Source organism: Chaetomium fimeti (genome assembly GCF_033439085.1).
Source record: "Chaetomium fimeti strain CBS 168.71 chromosome Unknown B0H64scaffold_8, whole genome shotgun sequence".
In the NCBI taxonomy this organism is placed as follows: domain Eukaryota; kingdom Fungi; phylum Ascomycota; class Sordariomycetes; order Sordariales; family Chaetomiaceae; genus Chaetomium; species Chaetomium fimeti.
This window is the reverse complement of record NW_026944336.1, coordinates 1098598-1114896: the sequence shown is the minus strand read 5'-3', so window position 1 is coordinate 1114896 and position 16299 is coordinate 1098598. Positions and strand designations below refer to the sequence as shown.

At 55.4% G+C, this 16299-nt stretch overlaps 7 protein-coding genes across 7 annotated transcripts; 2 read left to right on the top strand and 5 right to left on the bottom strand.

Moving 5' to 3' along the window:
• The first annotated feature begins 785 nt into the window (after nt 1–785).
• Nucleotides 786–4104, top strand: B0H64DRAFT_366597 (P-loop containing nucleoside triphosphate hydrolase protein). The gene is made up of 3 exons (XM_062801912.1): nt 786–980; nt 1033–2308; nt 2366–4104. Exons 1-3 carry the CDS (start codon nt 854–856, stop codon nt 3843–3845), a joined length of 2883 nt encoding a protein of 960 aa, XP_062655567.1. The 5' UTR covers nt 786–853; the 3' UTR covers nt 3846–4104.
• A 36-nt stretch (nt 4105–4140) lies between these two features.
• Nucleotides 4141–4305, bottom strand: B0H64DRAFT_308031 (uncharacterized protein; the record flags this gene model as incomplete). The annotated part of the gene is made up of 1 exon (XM_062800132.1): nt 4141–4305. A coding segment is annotated over one exon (165 nt), but the record flags the coding sequence as incomplete, so codon positions are not given.
• An 896-nt stretch (nt 4306–5201) lies between these two features.
• Nucleotides 5202–7012, bottom strand: B0H64DRAFT_244683 (uncharacterized protein). Its single transcript, XM_062799896.1, has 2 exons — nt 6330–7012; nt 5202–6259 (listed from the first exon to the last, which is right to left on the bottom strand). The coding sequence occupies exons 1-2, from the start codon at nt 6808–6810 to the stop codon at nt 5442–5444; spliced, it is 1299 nt and encodes a 432-aa protein (XP_062655565.1). The 5' UTR covers nt 6811–7012; the 3' UTR covers nt 5202–5441.
• A 136-nt stretch (nt 7013–7148) lies between these two features.
• B0H64DRAFT_446048 (uncharacterized protein) lies at nt 7149–8645 on the bottom strand (the record flags this gene model as incomplete). Its single annotated transcript, XM_062806888.1, has 3 exons — nt 7149–8373; nt 8485–8518; nt 8576–8645. 3 exons carry the CDS (start codon nt 8643–8645, stop codon nt 7149–7151), a joined length of 1329 nt encoding a protein of 442 aa, XP_062655564.1.
• Nucleotides 8646–9659: 1014 nt separating this feature from the next.
• On the top strand, nt 9660–10074 carry B0H64DRAFT_377599 (uncharacterized protein; the record flags this gene model as incomplete). Its single annotated transcript, XM_062802536.1, has 2 exons — nt 9660–9729; nt 9836–10074. The coding sequence occupies 2 exons, from the start codon at nt 9660–9662 to the stop codon at nt 10072–10074; spliced, it is 309 nt and encodes a 102-aa protein (XP_062655563.1).
• A 105-nt stretch (nt 10075–10179) lies between these two features.
• B0H64DRAFT_330005 (uncharacterized protein) lies at nt 10180–11395 on the bottom strand (the record flags this gene model as incomplete). The annotated part of the gene is made up of 2 exons (XM_062800908.1): nt 10180–10405; nt 10458–11395. 2 exons carry the CDS (start codon nt 11393–11395, stop codon nt 10180–10182), a joined length of 1164 nt encoding a protein of 387 aa, XP_062655562.1.
• A 3201-nt stretch (nt 11396–14596) lies between these two features.
• B0H64DRAFT_408806 (uncharacterized protein) lies at nt 14597–16003 on the bottom strand. Its single transcript, XM_062804673.1, has 4 exons — nt 15713–16003; nt 15396–15649; nt 15121–15346; nt 14597–15086 (listed from the first exon to the last, which is right to left on the bottom strand). Exons 1-4 carry the CDS (start codon nt 15922–15924, stop codon nt 14780–14782), a joined length of 999 nt encoding a protein of 332 aa, XP_062655561.1. The 5' UTR covers nt 15925–16003; the 3' UTR covers nt 14597–14779.
• Nucleotides 16004–16299: the final 296 nt, after the last annotated feature.

Below are 16299 nucleotides of genomic sequence, written 5' to 3'. Positions count from 1 at the left end.
CCGACCTACCCTACACCTCCCAACCGACCTACCCTACACCTCCCACTTACCAAGCGGCCTACCCTATACCTCTCTCCCACCTACCAAGCAGCCTACCCTATACCTCTCTCCCACCTCCCAACTGTCACGGCGTACACAAATGAACTTAGGACGAGCCTGAAGGTTGTACCCAATAACGAAAATACAACTAAAAGTGAAGAACTAAACTACGTGCGGTTCCAGGGGAGAAACGGCGGCCTTTTATAGACGTAGGGACGGTCGGTTCCTGTCGGTCGCTGTTGCTGTTGCTTTCACAGGTTCCCGGATACAGAGCCCCCATATCCAATCAACAAGGGACCTGTTTCGGTGTTCAGTGAATAGGAGTGGATACTCCAGAACCGTAGCAGGGGCAGTGCATGAACCAGTGAATAGGTCATCACATGACCAACCTCGTTGTGACTGCGCCGGGCCGTCACAGTAGGTAATTCTACAAAAAGAATTAGCCTCGGTTATAGGGGTTTGCTGAGTAAAAAGAAGGTATATAAATACTAACAATTTAATAACTAGGTAGTTAGCTACCACATTTGGTAGGACCTAATGTACCTGGAGCTCGGTTATTGATTTTCCACTCGATGTGGGGGAAAATGATCGCTCAAAGCGGGGGCTAGTCCGTACATAATTTGGCATGCCACGGTGGGGTGGGCCGAGTGCGATTTGGGTTTTGGCAGTGATGTAGATTTGACGCGCCGTACAAGTCGGTCGAAACAGGCAAGTCGTGACCATTTCCTTGCAACACTTTTCATCTTCATCCCTCACTTTGATCAATCCGTTTCATTCGACTAACAACCCATCAGATCAATTCATCTAAGTTGTGATGCCGCGCATCAAACAAGAAAGCGGCCGAGTCCGCTCAATGGCGACTCCGGACTCCATTCCGGATGCCCCGTCTGAAACGGCTAGTGAGCGAGTTCAGAGGCGACGTCCAGTCCGTTCGGCAGCACGTAAGTGGTATCTCCGACTCTAGTCGCATAATAAATGATTGACTTGTGGCAGCGAGTATCGAAACTTGTGTACGACCTACGACGGCGTCCAGTCCACCCAACGGTCCGGAGGATGAGGATGATGACCTCGTAATGCTGGAGTTTCGACGTGGGCCCAAGTCCGAGCATGAGCTCAACCCCTTGGGCCCGCAAAGCGTCCAGAGCTCCTTCGCTGGGGCCAATCGAGCGCTTCGCTGCATGGGCCAGAAGCTCAAAGACATCAACGATGCATTGGGCGAGCTCCAAGCCCGCGGCATCCAGCATGTCGCCAGCTTGCCAGAGCTGGTTCTCGTCGGGGACCAGTCCTCCGGCAAATCCAGTCTTATGTCCGCCATCGCGGGGCTCAGCCTCCCTCGCAGCAGTGGAACTTGCACTCGGTGCCCAATTCACATCTGCGTCTCTCGCGCCGATGAGTGGTCATGCCGTGTCTTTTTGAAGCAAGATTACGACTTTTGTCCACCCAACCACCCGCTCACGGAGCGAGACGTTACAGGGAACAACAAATTCCCACCGTGGGCCAAACTCGACCCCAGCCGTCAAGCACGGCGCAAGTTCAAAACCGTGAGGGACCAGTTCGACTCCGAGGAGATCGAAACCGTTCTTCGCTGTGCCCAAGTTGCCATTCTGAATCCATCGACCCATTACCAGTTCTTTATCCCGAAGCTGAAGGGCGAAGCATCTGACAACACTCGCGAGCAACATCTTGAGCAAGTCAAGAAGAAAGAGGAGAGATCTGAAGCGCAATTCTCTCCGAATACCGTAGCGCTGGAGGTCAAGGGTCCAGATCTAGCGGATCTAAACTTCTACGACCTCCCCGGCGTTTTCATGACTACCAGGCGCAGCGAGGACATCTTCCTGGAGCGCGTTGTCCAGAACCTTACGCGAGAATACATTTCGCGCCCTAGTGCGATTATCCTCTGCGCGGTTCCGATGAACCAGGACACGGAGAATTCCCTTGCCCTCAAGATCATCAGGGGCCAACGAGCCCAAAACCGGTGTATCGGCGTCATGACCAAGGCCGATCTACTGCCGCGCGACGACCATGCTGCCTCGGGCTGGCTTGGCATGCTCAACGGAGAAGCCCACCAAACCGGTTTTGGTTATTTTATTACTTCCCGCCAGGGTAGCGACCTGGACGAGCAGAACAAGATGGAGGAGAGGTTTTTCAACCGTACTGCGGATGCTACAGGCCACTGGCCCGAAGTATTTGATCACTTTAAGGAGAAGTGCGGCGTTGAGAAGCTCAAGGTGTTCCTGTCGGAGAAGCTGGGTGAAGAGTTTGCCAAGACGTGAGTTTGTTCGAAACCATTCTCCACAAGCATGTAACTAACCTCACCTCGCCTTAGACTGCCGGAAGTGAGGGAGAAGGTAGACATCCGCCTCGCCGACATTTCGAAGCAACTGAAAAAATACCCCGATCCACCGCCGAACCCGGAGCTGGAGATTATGAAGAGGCTGGCGGAGTTTACAATTCGAGTCAAAGATCGTGTCATGCACCAAGACTTTATGAGTTCTTGGAACGATAGCTACGGCGGACCGTTTAAGGCCCTTATTCTCAATATGAAGCCAAAATTCAACGTTCGCGAGCACGCGAAGGTGTCGAAACCATCCCCAGTGGTCATCGACCTCGACGGCGACAGCCCGACACCATCGCCCACCGTTCGGAAACGCCCAGCTCCGGCCATGGACTTGACCCGGGCGTCCAATCCCAAGAGGCAGCGGCGAGTGAATGCCGTCGTCAAGACCGAGGCGCGGGACAACCACATGTTCCCCTCAACCCCTCGCCATACGCGAAGTGCGACGCCGGCTATGACGTCTTCCCGAGGCGGCCGGTCTAGGAGTCTGATGGACATCCGGCACCTCATCAGGCGTGCCGCAGTCCCAGGCCAACCCGGTCTCGTGTCTGCCAGCGTTTACGAACCATTGTTCACCGAGGCCGCCAAAAGCTGGGACAGACACCTCCACAAGTTCGTGGACAACACGCTTGCCCTTCTCCAGAGCGAGATCTTCACGATTCTCGACGCCGCGTTCGCGCACCTCACAAACCGCGCCGTCTACAGAGAGTCACGCGAGCACATGCGCGCCTTTATCGAAGCCCACCGCACCGAGCTGCGCGCCCAACTCGACTTTATCTACAATCTCGAATCCAAGCGGCTCTTCACCAAAGACGAAGGAGCGCTCAAGCGCAACCAGGCCGCGGAAAAGCAGATCCTGGTACGCCACCGCAACCACTTCCGCATTGCCGCCTACAACGGCGAGGAGCTCTGTGCCGTCCCAAAGATGGAGGACATGACCGACGAGGACCGGAAGCAGGAAGAGTCCAAGATGGTCAACGAGCTCAAGAACCTCGGCCCGGATCCCTTCGAGCCTGAACTCGCTGTCGCGGCATACATCCGTGGGTATTACCTCACTGCGGCTAACCGGTTTGTGGATTATGTTTCGATCCATGTCATGTCGGGCCTGCTGCCGCGGGTGGCGTCTGTGATTGAAATGTATCTGCACGAGAAGCTAGGCCTCACCAGCAGCTCGACCGCCCCGGACGTACTGGAGCGATTGATGTCGGAGGGCCCCGAAATAGAGCAGAAGCGTCGGGATCTGCGCGCCGAGAAGGAGACGCTTGATGGCGCGATGGATATCATTGTCAACCTGGAGCGCCACGCCCATGAGCAGCAGTTGGCTGCGGCTGCCGCTGCCGCCTCGCAGTCGCAGTATACCAATGGATTTGATGCGTCGCAGGATAGCATGGGGACGCTTGGTGTTGGCCATGCGAATGGTATTGCGGACCGGGCGACGGTGTACTCGGCCACGCAATTTGGCGATGCCTGATCAGTTGGGCTGCGGCATGAGAGGGAAGGTTTCCTCCGCTTTATGTTTCTTTGCCTCTCTGTTCATTTCGGTCGGTCTCGTCGGACGTTATGGGTCGCGCACGATATCACGGCTGTGGGTTGGAGTATCGATACTGCAGGGTTTGATCAGCCTGCTGGTCCTGTCAGCTGATTTTGTAAGCCTTGGTTGGCGCACTAAATCTCTTGTACTAAGATGGTGGATTTCCACGTACATTCCGGCAAGACCAACACTTCATACTTGACTGTTGGTTGGACTTCCGCGAATTGCCCTTGCAACCTAAACCCCACCTTGCATCCCTTGAATGCGTCCCCTGAATGCACTGTTCGGCAGTCTCCCGTCCTTCGCCGCACTGGCAGGCGGGCGTTAGGACCTCTGGGACTCCCCGTGTAAACAGGCAGTCCCGTAGGCCTATTGCTCCCGTTTGGATCTGGATCAGCAGAACTTAGGGTTTCATCTCGGAACAGCGTCTCTCGCTGATGGTCAAAGTCGTCCGCCGGTCTGGTGATTGCTCTGCCGTCCCGTTCCTTTAGCCACCTCGCTCTCCAAGCGTCTTCCACTACCCTGTTTGTATCTACAGCTCCCCCAGTCCAGCGCTCAATCGTGCTTGCGGCGTTCTCCACCGCCGCGGCCTTCCGCAGCCCCGCGGTTCGCGGCCGGCCCCTGCTGCCGTTCCTCGAGCGGATTCTTCTCTGCAACTCCGAGTTCTCCCGCCGACCATTGTCGATTCGCCCCGCCCGCGCAAACCAACCTACCCACGACCTGGCACGCTAGCTAGCAAACAACCGCCTCGTTCAACCATCCATCCACCCGACCAGCCGAGGGTAAGGTCGCTTTCTTTCCGCGTTGCAATCGTCGCAGGTCGGCCATGCTTTCCCTACTCTGCCATTGCTTGAAGCCTTGCGCGTGCGGAACAGTCGGTAGTTAACTGACTATCCAACGGGCAGGCGGCGGGTACGCGCCGCCCAAGAGGATGTTCGTATTGGGTGATATGTCGTTCGCCGCGCACGCAACGTTCCTGAGAACTTCCCCGACATCGGGGCCCAGATTGTCGACCGCGGCATCTCAAACTTGCACCGCAAGAGCGTCTACCGCCCATTCCGCACCCGGACCGTGGACAAGATCCGGCTCGACTGCGCGACGCCGGCTCGTGCTTTTAGGTATTCAGGAGCCGCAGGGCTTTTAGGGGGCCAGTGTAGAGGAGATTTTTTAAGGCGGCCAAGGACACCGTCGACCTCGCTAGGAAGATGGATCTGCCGCGACAAGTTACCGGTATTATCTCTCGTTCTCTTTGTAGTTTGAACCACTGCCTTTGTTGGAATCTACTTCCTATATATCGACATTAAGGGGTAAATGCTCCCCAAGGAGGAAATTGACAGGCTTCTTGACGTGACTAGGTACGGCCCTATAGCAACGATTATTGATAACTACTGCAAACAAGCTGACATTCCGGTTGCCCGCACATTAAACGCAACTCCCCTTTGACTTCAGCCGCGCAACACACAAATTCTCGCTTCGCAGTCCTCCGTCGAGCATGAACGAAAAAGGCAACAAGTCGGTTCTTGGTCTTCCACACCCCTACTCCGTTCCCTCCAGGAGCTGTTGGAAGTCGGCATCCCTCTTCTCGTGGCGAGCAAGAATGATGCGCTCCGCTGGGTGTTCGGATACCAGCTGGTAATGCCGCGAGACGTGAATCTGGCCGTAGCGGTAGACCCGGCCCGCCACCTGCGCCTTGAGGGCTTCAGAGAAGGGCAGGTCGACCGAGATGCTGTAGGCAGCTCGTTGCATGCCGTTGACCCCCTCGCCGCATACTGACATCACCGCGATGAGGAGAGCGGGTTTTCTTGCTTCGTCGAACCCGACCGGCCCCAGTGCCTCGTCAATCAGGCTTTGGCGGTCTCGGCACGCGGCGGTCAAAAGTTGCACATCCCAGCTGCCGGCCCAATGCCTGTCCGCGTAAAGGGCGTAGAGCACGGCGATCCCAGGTCTCGAGCAGAACAAAACCACGGATTTTTTGACGGGTCCCTTGATGCGTTGCCATTTGTTACCAGGGGGGTACTTGAACCCAGGTGCCGGCATGGACTTGTCTCTGATGGCCGTATCCAGTATCCGCTCGATTTCAGTTGTCTTCGAGGTCCCCTTGCACAGATAGTCCACAGCCCCGGCGGTGGCCGCTTCGTGTTTGCGGCGACCCTCTGGCGTCAAGTAAACCAAGTGGTTAGCGTATTGCGCCTTAATCCAATGGTCCCACCCCTTTTGGATGGCGGCCAATGCTTCGGGGTCGACGTCCGTCATCTGCAGCTGAGACGGGTGGGTAAATGTCGCCCCATAGAGTTGTGAAAGGAATCCCCCGGTCTTGGTGAGCCGGTTGAATATGGTTGCCGCATCGAAGTCACCTACATTGTCCGGCGGAGAGCGGTCAGCGGCGAACCATAGCCACGAGATACGGAACCAAGCAAGACTTACCACCCTTTCCCCCTTGCTTTGCCGATCGGACAATGCTCGACCACGCGTCTTGTTTCGACGATCCCTGGGGTTTCTCACAGTCGATCACCCGACTCTTGTGAAGTGGCAGCGCGCACTCCAACCCCCCCAAGAAGCGCGACTGGACGGTGCGCCGAGTCATGAAGCCGGCAAGGAAGTCTTTCAACTCCCCAAACACCGCCTCGCTAGTATCATCTGCACCTCGCTGCGACCTTAGTAGGTCAAACACCAGCGTATCGAACCGGGCTCGGCTCAGGCCGGCGCGCTTCTGGTCGCCGGCACTGCTCCAGGATTCGGGCAGAATGAAGTCTAAAGGGACCTTGAGGCTGGCCTTGAGCTCCTTGGTGAAGGGGGTCGCACTCATGAACATGCTCACCATCTTCCCGGTGGGATGGCGCCGCCTAAACATTTTCATGCAGGTATACACGATCGTGTCTCCTCCCTTGATCCGGTGGGAACTCATCCAGGATGCAATGCCGCACCCAAAATGGAGCTACAATCCTCACGTCAACCTTCCTCTGCCAGCCTTGTGCGGCGAGGGGGTAGGTCTTGGTGAGGCTACGCATGATGGCGTGCCTGGGGTCTAGGGATGACGCGTCAGAGGGTAAAATCAGGAGGAAGTGCCGCTCCTTGAAGGGGTACTCCTGTCGGTCGTCCAGATAGGAAACTGCCGAATCTTGAAGCCCTTCCGCGCTCTGATTCTTGTTCAGCTGGCCAGTGTTGATGCTGTCAAAACCGCTCATTTTCTTTGCTGGCATCCCTTTCCCCGCGCCCGACGATTTCTTGGCACGTTTGATCTTGTTACCCGCCGTCGACGACATCATGAGCGAACAACTTCTCTTTTGTCTCCTTGTTGGCCTCTGACCGGATGACTTCGACGAACTCCCACTTGGTTTCATCTGGCAGAGTGACAACCCGCTCCAGAAACACGTCGGCGCTATTTTGGGCTCCCTGGACTGTGCTGTTCGGCGTGAGGAAGACCGTGATACCCGGAATCAGCTCCTGGTGGATCTTGGACATAAGCGAGCCGGATCGGCAGATGCAGTCGTTGTATCCGAAGCCTTCGGCCACCTCGCACGTGTCCGGGTCGCCCCGACAGACCAGTCTCATCAGATCCACCGTTCGCAAGACGGCGACGGTACCTAGAGCCACCATCGTCTTGCCGAGCCCCGTGTCTAGGGCACTGATATAGCCAGTTCGGCCCGTGCCGTACGTGGCATCCAGGAAGTGCCAAACATCCCGCAGCTGGCCGGGGCGTAGCGCCATCTTGGTGCCGAACAGCTTCTTCCCGCTATCCATCTCCCTACACGCTGGGTCGTGACGGAAGAAGCGGCAGGCCTCCGTCCATTCTTCTTCGGTCCCGCCAAGCGTTATAGAGCCCAGCGCGTCGGGGCCGTCGTTGGCCTCATGTTCATCATATGCAGTGGTCGGTCCACCAGGGTCAGATAGCGCCCCATCGTCCGGCTCCGTGTGAGCGTTGGACGAGATCGAAATGACGTCGTTGTCCCTTTCGCGTTCTTCGGTTCTCTTGTCGTGGGCGGCCGACCTGGCAGGGCTAAATGGCGCCCCCTCCCCCGGTTCGGTGTCGGACCGTATGCTGGGGGTAGTGTCAGTTGGTTGCGTGACGTAGCGGCACAGCAAGATATGATCCCCATAGTGAGGGTCTTTCTCCAGCCCCTCTTCGCAGGCGCTGTTGAGAGCCCGGCGAAGGAGGGGCGCAGTGCTCGCGTCTAGCCATCTCTGGTTGCCGCTATAGCGGCCGATTTCCACTTCGAGCCTTAAGGAGTCAAGGCATACGGTGGCTGAGCGGGCGTGACTCGGCGCTCTTATTCTCGTATCGTCCAAAAACGCTTCCTGGAGCGCCTCGAGAAGGGCGCCCGTATCGATGCGTTCCGATACGACGTCTTCCCTCTCGTCGTACCTCTCGCGGGTCAGCCACTGCGTCAGGATGCCGATGAACGTTGTACCGGATTGCAACTCCAGCGCAACACCAACGTTTCGAAGGCAAACCCTATCCTCGGGCACGCTAGAATTGTCAACCTGCTTTTGCCGCTTGGCAGGAGTCAAGGCCCAGAGCGCTGCAGAGCCCGGCTCAGACACACCGCGCTTTTTAGAGCTGCCATTTCCCGCGTCCTACTCGGGTATGTGGGAGTCTGATGGGGTCGGCATGGCTGACGGGCAAAGGAGTTAGCTTCAACCGTAGGTGGGGCGAAATCGGCTGGGCGTACCTGGGAGGCGGCTGCTACTGGAAAAAGCTTGGCGTCCCTCCAGAGATCGCTCAGGCTCGCTCGCCTCCATAGCGTGATAGACTTTAGGGAACTGGATCCGCAGGTGATTGGGTCAGTTCGCGGCCGCCGACCGGATATTAATCGTTACTTACTACGTTCATCGACAATCAACGACCGTAAGATGTATGGGCGGTGGTTGGTTAAATTGTCGGCGCGTAGCGCGCTCGGAATGTTGCACAAAGAGTTGGCGGCGCACCGAAGGAAACAAAAAAAGGAACAGAAAGAAAGGTTTGACAGGAGTTAGGGCGTTGGGTGTCCAACCTAGCCGGAGTCGAACTGGAACTATTTGGCGGTTAGTTCCCGGCATCAACGCATCAACGGAATGCTAAAGCGACTGGTTCTTACTATGTTCCGTCCCGAATAACTGTTTGAAGGGGCCGAGGGGGCTGATTGCACAATCTGGCTGGGGTCGGAAAACGGCCACGCGGTTGTAACGAAGAACGCGAGAAGAAAATAGAACTCCCCGCAGGAATCAGCACCTTCCCGGCTTGACCGGTTCGCAACACAACGCGGTCGACGCAGAAAATCGTTGGACAAGGTCGGCCGAAGGATCGGGAGCGGTCGGAGAAATGCGGTCGAAGAAACGCGCTTGGAAGACGAAGACAGAGCGAAGAAACAGGAGGTAGCGGGCCGCCAGGTTGTTGCGGCGCAAGGATCCTGTGTTCATGCTGCAGCACTGGGGTGAGAGGCAGGGGAGGCAGGTGGAGAGCGGTTGCCGGGGACGAGGAGAGGCTTTGAACTCAAATGCCAAAAGTGGGGCGCCTCCCGCGAACGCCACAGAGTTGTCCATCCTGGCACGTGCAGGAAACATCGAACTTCTACCCTCTGTTTTCCTACCAAAACTTTCATCTCTCCTATACCGAGCTGCGCCATTACTACTATTCTACCTTCGTACGTTGTTTCGTCAAGAAGTTCTTTTTCTCGATTTTTTCTGACCGATTTTGCAGAACCTAGCATTTGCGACGACCGATCGATCATCGAAATCCGCCACACCAGCCGCCTCGGCAGGAAAGGAGTTTTCGAAATGGCGACGGAGCGCACAAAGACCCCGCCCACAGGCGCACAGGCTAGCGCGCAGGCTGCACAGTCGAAGGGTACGCCAAATTAGTCAAACTGCAATTCTTCCTGAAATTGATGTTGCGCATACCCCTTTTATGGGAGCATTACTTTCTGACATCATAACTAACATCCTTGGTGAAGAACAGAGCCAGGCGCTACAGGATATGCATACAGAGGTTCTGTCGAAGACCCATGACCCGGGGAAGGAGGTCGAATTCCTCGGAGAGCACCTTCCCCAGCCCCCTGAGGTGACAGTCACGAGCAAACCTGGGATGACTATCACTAAGACTGTTTACCCGCCATTGCCCGATGGCCGGTTCGGGAAGACGGTGATCCACTTGCAATCACACCCAGAGCAGGAAGGACACCACGGAGGGTAAACATTGGGATTATCAGTAAAGTGTAGTTCGCATCTTGCTTCTTTGTTGCCAGGCTTGCGCTTATTAACTCGGAAGCAAACTGGGACCTCCCTCTTACCCCCCCTACTACTTAGATAGCGGCTCACCAAGCTTAGCATTCCGCCCTCGTCGCCGTTCATTCTGCTTCTCATCGGCAAATTTCCGCACCGCATCCTCGTAGAAAGTCACCCTACGCTCGCCGGCCCCCGACTTCCGTTGCTTTGTGTGTAGCTTGAGGTGAGCCATGTAGTTATCCCGCCGGTTGGCAGCATGGTTGCAGAACTGGCAAGAGAACGATACCCTATGATGCTCGCTGAGCCAATGTTAGTCCTAGCTGGGGATTTTCTTCCGTTTGTTTGACTTACCTCTTAATATGCCGTTTCACGTGCTCATTCCTGCGGTACGATTTGACGCATCCTTCCACGGGGCATTTGTATGGTTTTGCGGGCCTGACATTGTCTAGGGTGAAGGTGCTGTCGACTCCCCCCACTACGCGACGCTTCTTTTCTCTCTCGATCCCGGCCCGCCCTGAGCACCGCTGTAGTTGTTGGGGTCCTGGCGCCCCATGCCGCGCTCGCCCCACCAAGACGCCCTCCATCGAACACGGAGAGGGGGTCAACGGCATTGTTATGCTGTCGTCATTTTGCTTGATTGGCTCAGTTGTCCCGACGAGCGTCGTAGAAACCTGTTGGTCGGAGCTGACGGAGCTGTCCGAATACAGCTGATGGGCCACAATGTCGGACACGTGGTCGAAGTGTGTTGTTATAACGGGAGGGGTCAATAGGTGAGAGCCGCGACTGAGGCAACCGGCAAGGAGCGTGCAGTCTATGGTGTGTGAAGGAGTCAGTTGAGTACCGTAACTCCCAAGGGATTGGCCGAAAAAGTCACCCCGCTCTCCCGAAGGTGTGACGGGAAAAACAGGATAGACCGGGTTGGAAGCGTTGTCGGTCTTGGGCGCCGTCAGGAAGGAGGGGAATGTAGCTAAAGAAGCGGGCGTGAGATCAAGCGGGACCGCGCCGACTAACGAGGCGAAGGAAGAGCCGAAATCGAACGAAGTTGAAAACGGCAGACCCGAATCATTGGAGGCTGACATGCGTGCACCGAGGTTTGACGGAGCGAAGCAGGAACCAAAACCAATCGAATAAGGTGTCGGAGTTGAATGGCCAGAAGTTGGTGGTATGTCAGGATTGAAGTTTGCCGATGGTGCTTTCAGGTTTTCCGCCTGGAGATTGCTGAAATCGAAATTGTCAACAACGCCGGAGTCAGGGGCTATGTTAAAGATCGACGAACTAATGAGTTGCATCCTGCTTCCGGCTTCAATCAAGTTGCTGCGGCAAATATATATGAGCGGAATACTGGGCTAAGATGGACGGTAACTTTGGTTCTGAGCTGCGGAAGAGATGGGAAAACTCTCGTAGATAAGTAGATAGAAACAAGGGAGGTCGCCAGAGACCCGGGGCAATGTCGCAGCTCAACTTGCTTAAAAGGGGGTTCATTCAATGATGATCCTCGTCGGAATATACTCTCACTCAGGCAGCCGAGGGATGTTCAGCGAAAGGGCCGTGCGGAGGTCAGAAATCCTTCAGCGCCCGATGCTGACCACGACCCAAAGGGTTGTCCCTAATTCGGCAAGGTCGATCAGACTGTTCACCACAGCGGCAAAGGGCAGAGTTTTCTCAATCATAGAACGCACTTACCGCCCACCTTTCCGAGACATCCGTGAACAGAATGGCTGAGTAGCCCCCGTAGCCGCCTAGCTCTAAGATGAGCACCCTTTGGTCCGATGTTCAGATCTTTTTTGGTATTCTTTTTTTCATCATTCGGATCTCCAGCGCTGAAAGAGTCGATGATCTACATGGCTGGGAAAACAAGGGCGGGTTAATATATGTGGTATATCTATAAATGTAAGGGATCGAGCGTCGGTGGGCTGAGCTTTGCAAGGTCCGAAGCCGGGAGCCGAGTCGGCTGTGTCGTAATTGACAATAACTATCGCCCAACAACAGTTAATAGGACGTGCTTCGGCGACCGATGCACCTACCCGCAGCGGCAGCTAGCAGGGTGCGGAATCGTGATTCTCGCGCCATCCAATGGCTTGTATCAAGGGATCGTCTACAGTGATTGAAATTCTGATGATAGTCCTAAATTGCGGCGCCACGCGCTATAATGTCTCCCTATTGACCGGCGTAGGGATGTAAAGATCGAAGAATAAAGGAGCTGGTAACCCCCAACGCCACAACGGCAACGGCCCGCTATGTCACAGTGGAGGTATGGGCATCAACGAGCTCAACATTGCGAATCAATAGTGGCGGGATGGCACGCATGTGCGCAGGCTGAGTCTTTCTCTCAAGGGAGGTCGAGGGCAGATGTCGAGAACCAGCCGCTCGTCTGCAACAACATGCTGGCGGGCGGCGTTGGAGGGTTCCATAGAGAGGATTTATAGGGCCGAGGCCGAGCGTCGCCAAGCCCGTCGGCTTGCTTCCAATCTGCTTGGCTAATCAAACCCACAAAGGTGGGCCTTTTTGTTCATTCAGCAACACTGTCCGCGCGGTGAAAGGTATCTGGCTGGCGCCCGCCCAGAGTTCCTCTATCAACCCCAACCCAGATGCTCTACAGGTGCATGGATTTCATAGCGGTCTTGCCGTATTAAAAGCATTCGTAAAATTTATCTAAAGACACCTTCTATTTACAACATGGCCCACAGGGATGCCGGCGCCGCCCGTCAATGATTACGGTTTACACCGCAATCACGGGGCACTGTGAGATGTGGTTTCACGGTCCAAGTCCATACATCATTGGGACTGATAGCAATAACCCACAACCAATCGCTCCCGAGCTCCGAGCTCATTGCGGGGTGTTCCCTCAGGTGCCACCAGGCAGCTCCCTCACAAAGCATGATGTCAACTTCAAACTCTTCGCCGGCGCATCGCTCGCAGACCGACTGCCAACCCGGCACTCCACAGGCGCTCACATCGTGTTCGTCACGGGCGCTCCAGTCATTTAGAAGACCAAAAAGTAGACCTTCGTCGCCCTTTTCTGCCACCCATCTGCAGCTCTCCGAACCGCAGCCTCCGACAAAAACAAATAATACAACCACCATCTCATCCCTCGCCAACGTTGCCGCCCTGCCTGTCCACCGACAGCAACGGTTACGAGCACGCGATTAGGTCTTAACGTTAATTGCTCCCATCACAAGCGCAGAACCGGAGGAGTATGGCTGTGAGATGGCGCTGCTGCCGCGGTTTGTGACGGCTCCGACCGCCGCGTCGATGCTGTTTTATCGGACGGTCACTTAACCAGATCCGGGCGAGGACGTGGGCTGCGATGGGGTCCATGCAGGGTGACCATGCGGATGAAGATGAGGGGCTAGAGCTGGCTCGACACCTCCTGCGGCTATCAATGGCCAAGTCCAGAACGAAACCGCTCATGACGCCCGTCCTTGCCGAGGGGGAGATGCCAGTTATAGCGCCGACACCATTTCGGAACCTCCTCTTCTCAATACCCGTCGTTTTGACTTTGCAGATACCCTCCCCTCTGGACCTCTTCCTCAGCTAGACGGACTTACAGACCTACAGCAGCGTGCAACGCCTGGGCCACGGCGAGTGCAGCCGTATTTTTCCTTGGCGAGATCGGGGGATCCCTCCAAATGGAAGTGGTTGAGGGGCTACCAGACGGTTTCCATCGGTGGTTAACACAGCCAAGCAAACCCCAGCCCAAGCCAAGCCGCGGGTCGCCCCCCTCAGGACGAAGACACCAACATGCTCGACGACGACGTCTGGCTCGCCGAGTCCACCACCTCCTCCCCTCCCCCGTCCACCACCTCGCCAACCGACCAAACACGCCCTCTGTACGACCACAGACTCTCGCCACCGCCCACCGCGTTTACCTCCGTACCCTGATCCACCGCCTCTTGCTCACCTAGCAATATTTCACCGACCCGCTATTGTTATCTTAGAAGCACGCCGATCAACCCCCGCGAAAGTTCACGAACGAAGACGCAAGTGGGGGTTACTTATGAGCCGCTCGGTGCCCCGCTTCCCACCGGATCCCGCGAGCGAATCGCGTGTATACCCGGCCACAAAAAGCTCTTATACTTGTCAAGCGCCACCGTCGCTTCTCATACCTTTCCACTTCACGAGTAGTTCCAGGCCGTCATCATCCATCTTCCAGTGGTCATAATCCCGCTCTCTAATGAAACTGCTATAGCACCTCAAAACATTTCCCAAATACGCAGCAGGCTCCCAACTGTTGCGCTCCTGCTCATATCCTTCCTACATCTAATGACCTCAGTTCTAAACCCGCGTCACCCAAATAATCCAGACGTGCAAATCAGCTGAAGGGAAGACGTAGAGGGCAGTCTTAGTTCGATGGAGTCGGAGATGGGCCATGGATAAGACGGGTGTTGCATTGCAATCTGCCGAGAAGCGAATGTCAGCATCGGGGAACCAGGGAATCGGCTTGCTGTTCACCGTTAGATGGGGAGATGGGTCCTGACCTGTTTTTGTAGTTTTGTTTTCAAACTCTTTTTTTTTTTTTTTTTTTTTTTTGGCTTTCCGAGTTCAGTGGTGCTTCTGAATACGTGTTCATTGCTGCTTGGCCGTGGAATCGGCAACTCTGGATGTCACAGGTTGACCGATTCAAGTCCGTGGGCGACGCTGGTTTGCATTCCGACCATTGCAAAATGGCGAGATTAAATCTCGTTCAAAATCCGAGCAATATCCGCCTCGACGTCCCAATTGTCAATGAGCTCCTCGAGAGTGGGTGCATAGATTTGACCATCATTCATGTCGAGGGCATTGTCAACTAGGGCCACGATCTCCTCAGCCGGTGCCTCCTGGGCGAGAGTGGTCTCAATGGACTCGTTGGCGCTAGGCAGTAGATGGTAGGGCGTCCAGCCGGGTTGCACAACCGGGGGCAAGAAGCGCTGAGCACCGGGAAGTCGACGGGTGATATCGCTATCGGGTCTGATACCCGCCTTGTCGTTGTTGGCTTGAGCGCTGTAGTGCGCGCTGTGCTCGAAACCCTGAACACGGGGGAGGAGAGGCAGACTGGGAATAGTAAGGTTGAATCGGGGGGATTTCAGTAACGTCGGACGCCCGGCGAGTCGCACGCCGGCGAATCTCAGACGGTTTGCGAGGCGCATATCGGTAGTTGGGGTGAAGCGCCAGCATCCGAGCCTTGATCTCCTTTGATTTCTGGTGGTATTTATCCCGAACCTCAGGGGTCTCGCTCTTCCACATGGCGCCCGTGATGACCGCTGTAAAGTGTGAGCTCACGGATCATAAAACATCGCACACCTGACTTACAAATCTCATTGTTGTGGAGGTCAGGGTTCTCGGCCTTGACGGCGCAGTGCTTGTCCTTGCGGTAGAGAATATACGCATTTGGGGGACGGGGAATCTTGATTTTCGGAGGCGGCATATGCTTCTTCTTCGGGTCCCAAATTGGAACAGTGCCGACGATGGTGATGTTTGGGCGGATGAGTTTCTTGGGGCCAAGAATCCAGACCTTGGGATTATCGGCGTCTCGCGCAAACATCACGTCCTCGCCCAGAAACTTGCTATATAAATGGTGAGCTGAGATCGCGGTAGGCAAAATCCCGGCGCGAAGAACTCAAACTTACCTCATCTCGCGAGCGAGCTCGATCTTGACCGAAATGTGAATGAGGCGGAACATCTCATCATCCATGATGATAACCTTCATGGGGTTCCAATGTCCCAGCTGAATGGCGAAGTGATTCCAATACTTCTGGCCGAAAACTTTGGCAATCGCGGGGTCGGGCGCCTCGAGCGAAAAGTAAGTCGTCATGTCGGCGGTCATCATGTTGGTCGCCATTTCTACTGGAAGTTGCGTCGATGCTGGATTGATGGCAATTTGAAAGTCTGGGATGAGAGGAAAGGAGGGAGAAAATGAGGGTGAAGGGTATGAAAGAGAGGAAAAGAGAGCGGGGCAGATGCGGGCTCCTCGGTATTCTTTGTTTATTCACTCGCAGCCACAATGGCTGTACTCAAGTTTCAAGTCTATTGACATACTTTAACTATAGGCTACTCTGGTGATACGCGGTAGAGTACACCAAGTTTCTCAACATACCGGATTCCTTCCATAGTGATTCCCCATCTTGAAGTGACCGGAATATCATGTTTGATGCCTTGTGTGATGGTTGGATTTCAAAATATCCCCGCGAAACATACGACGACGAGCCAACCGGTT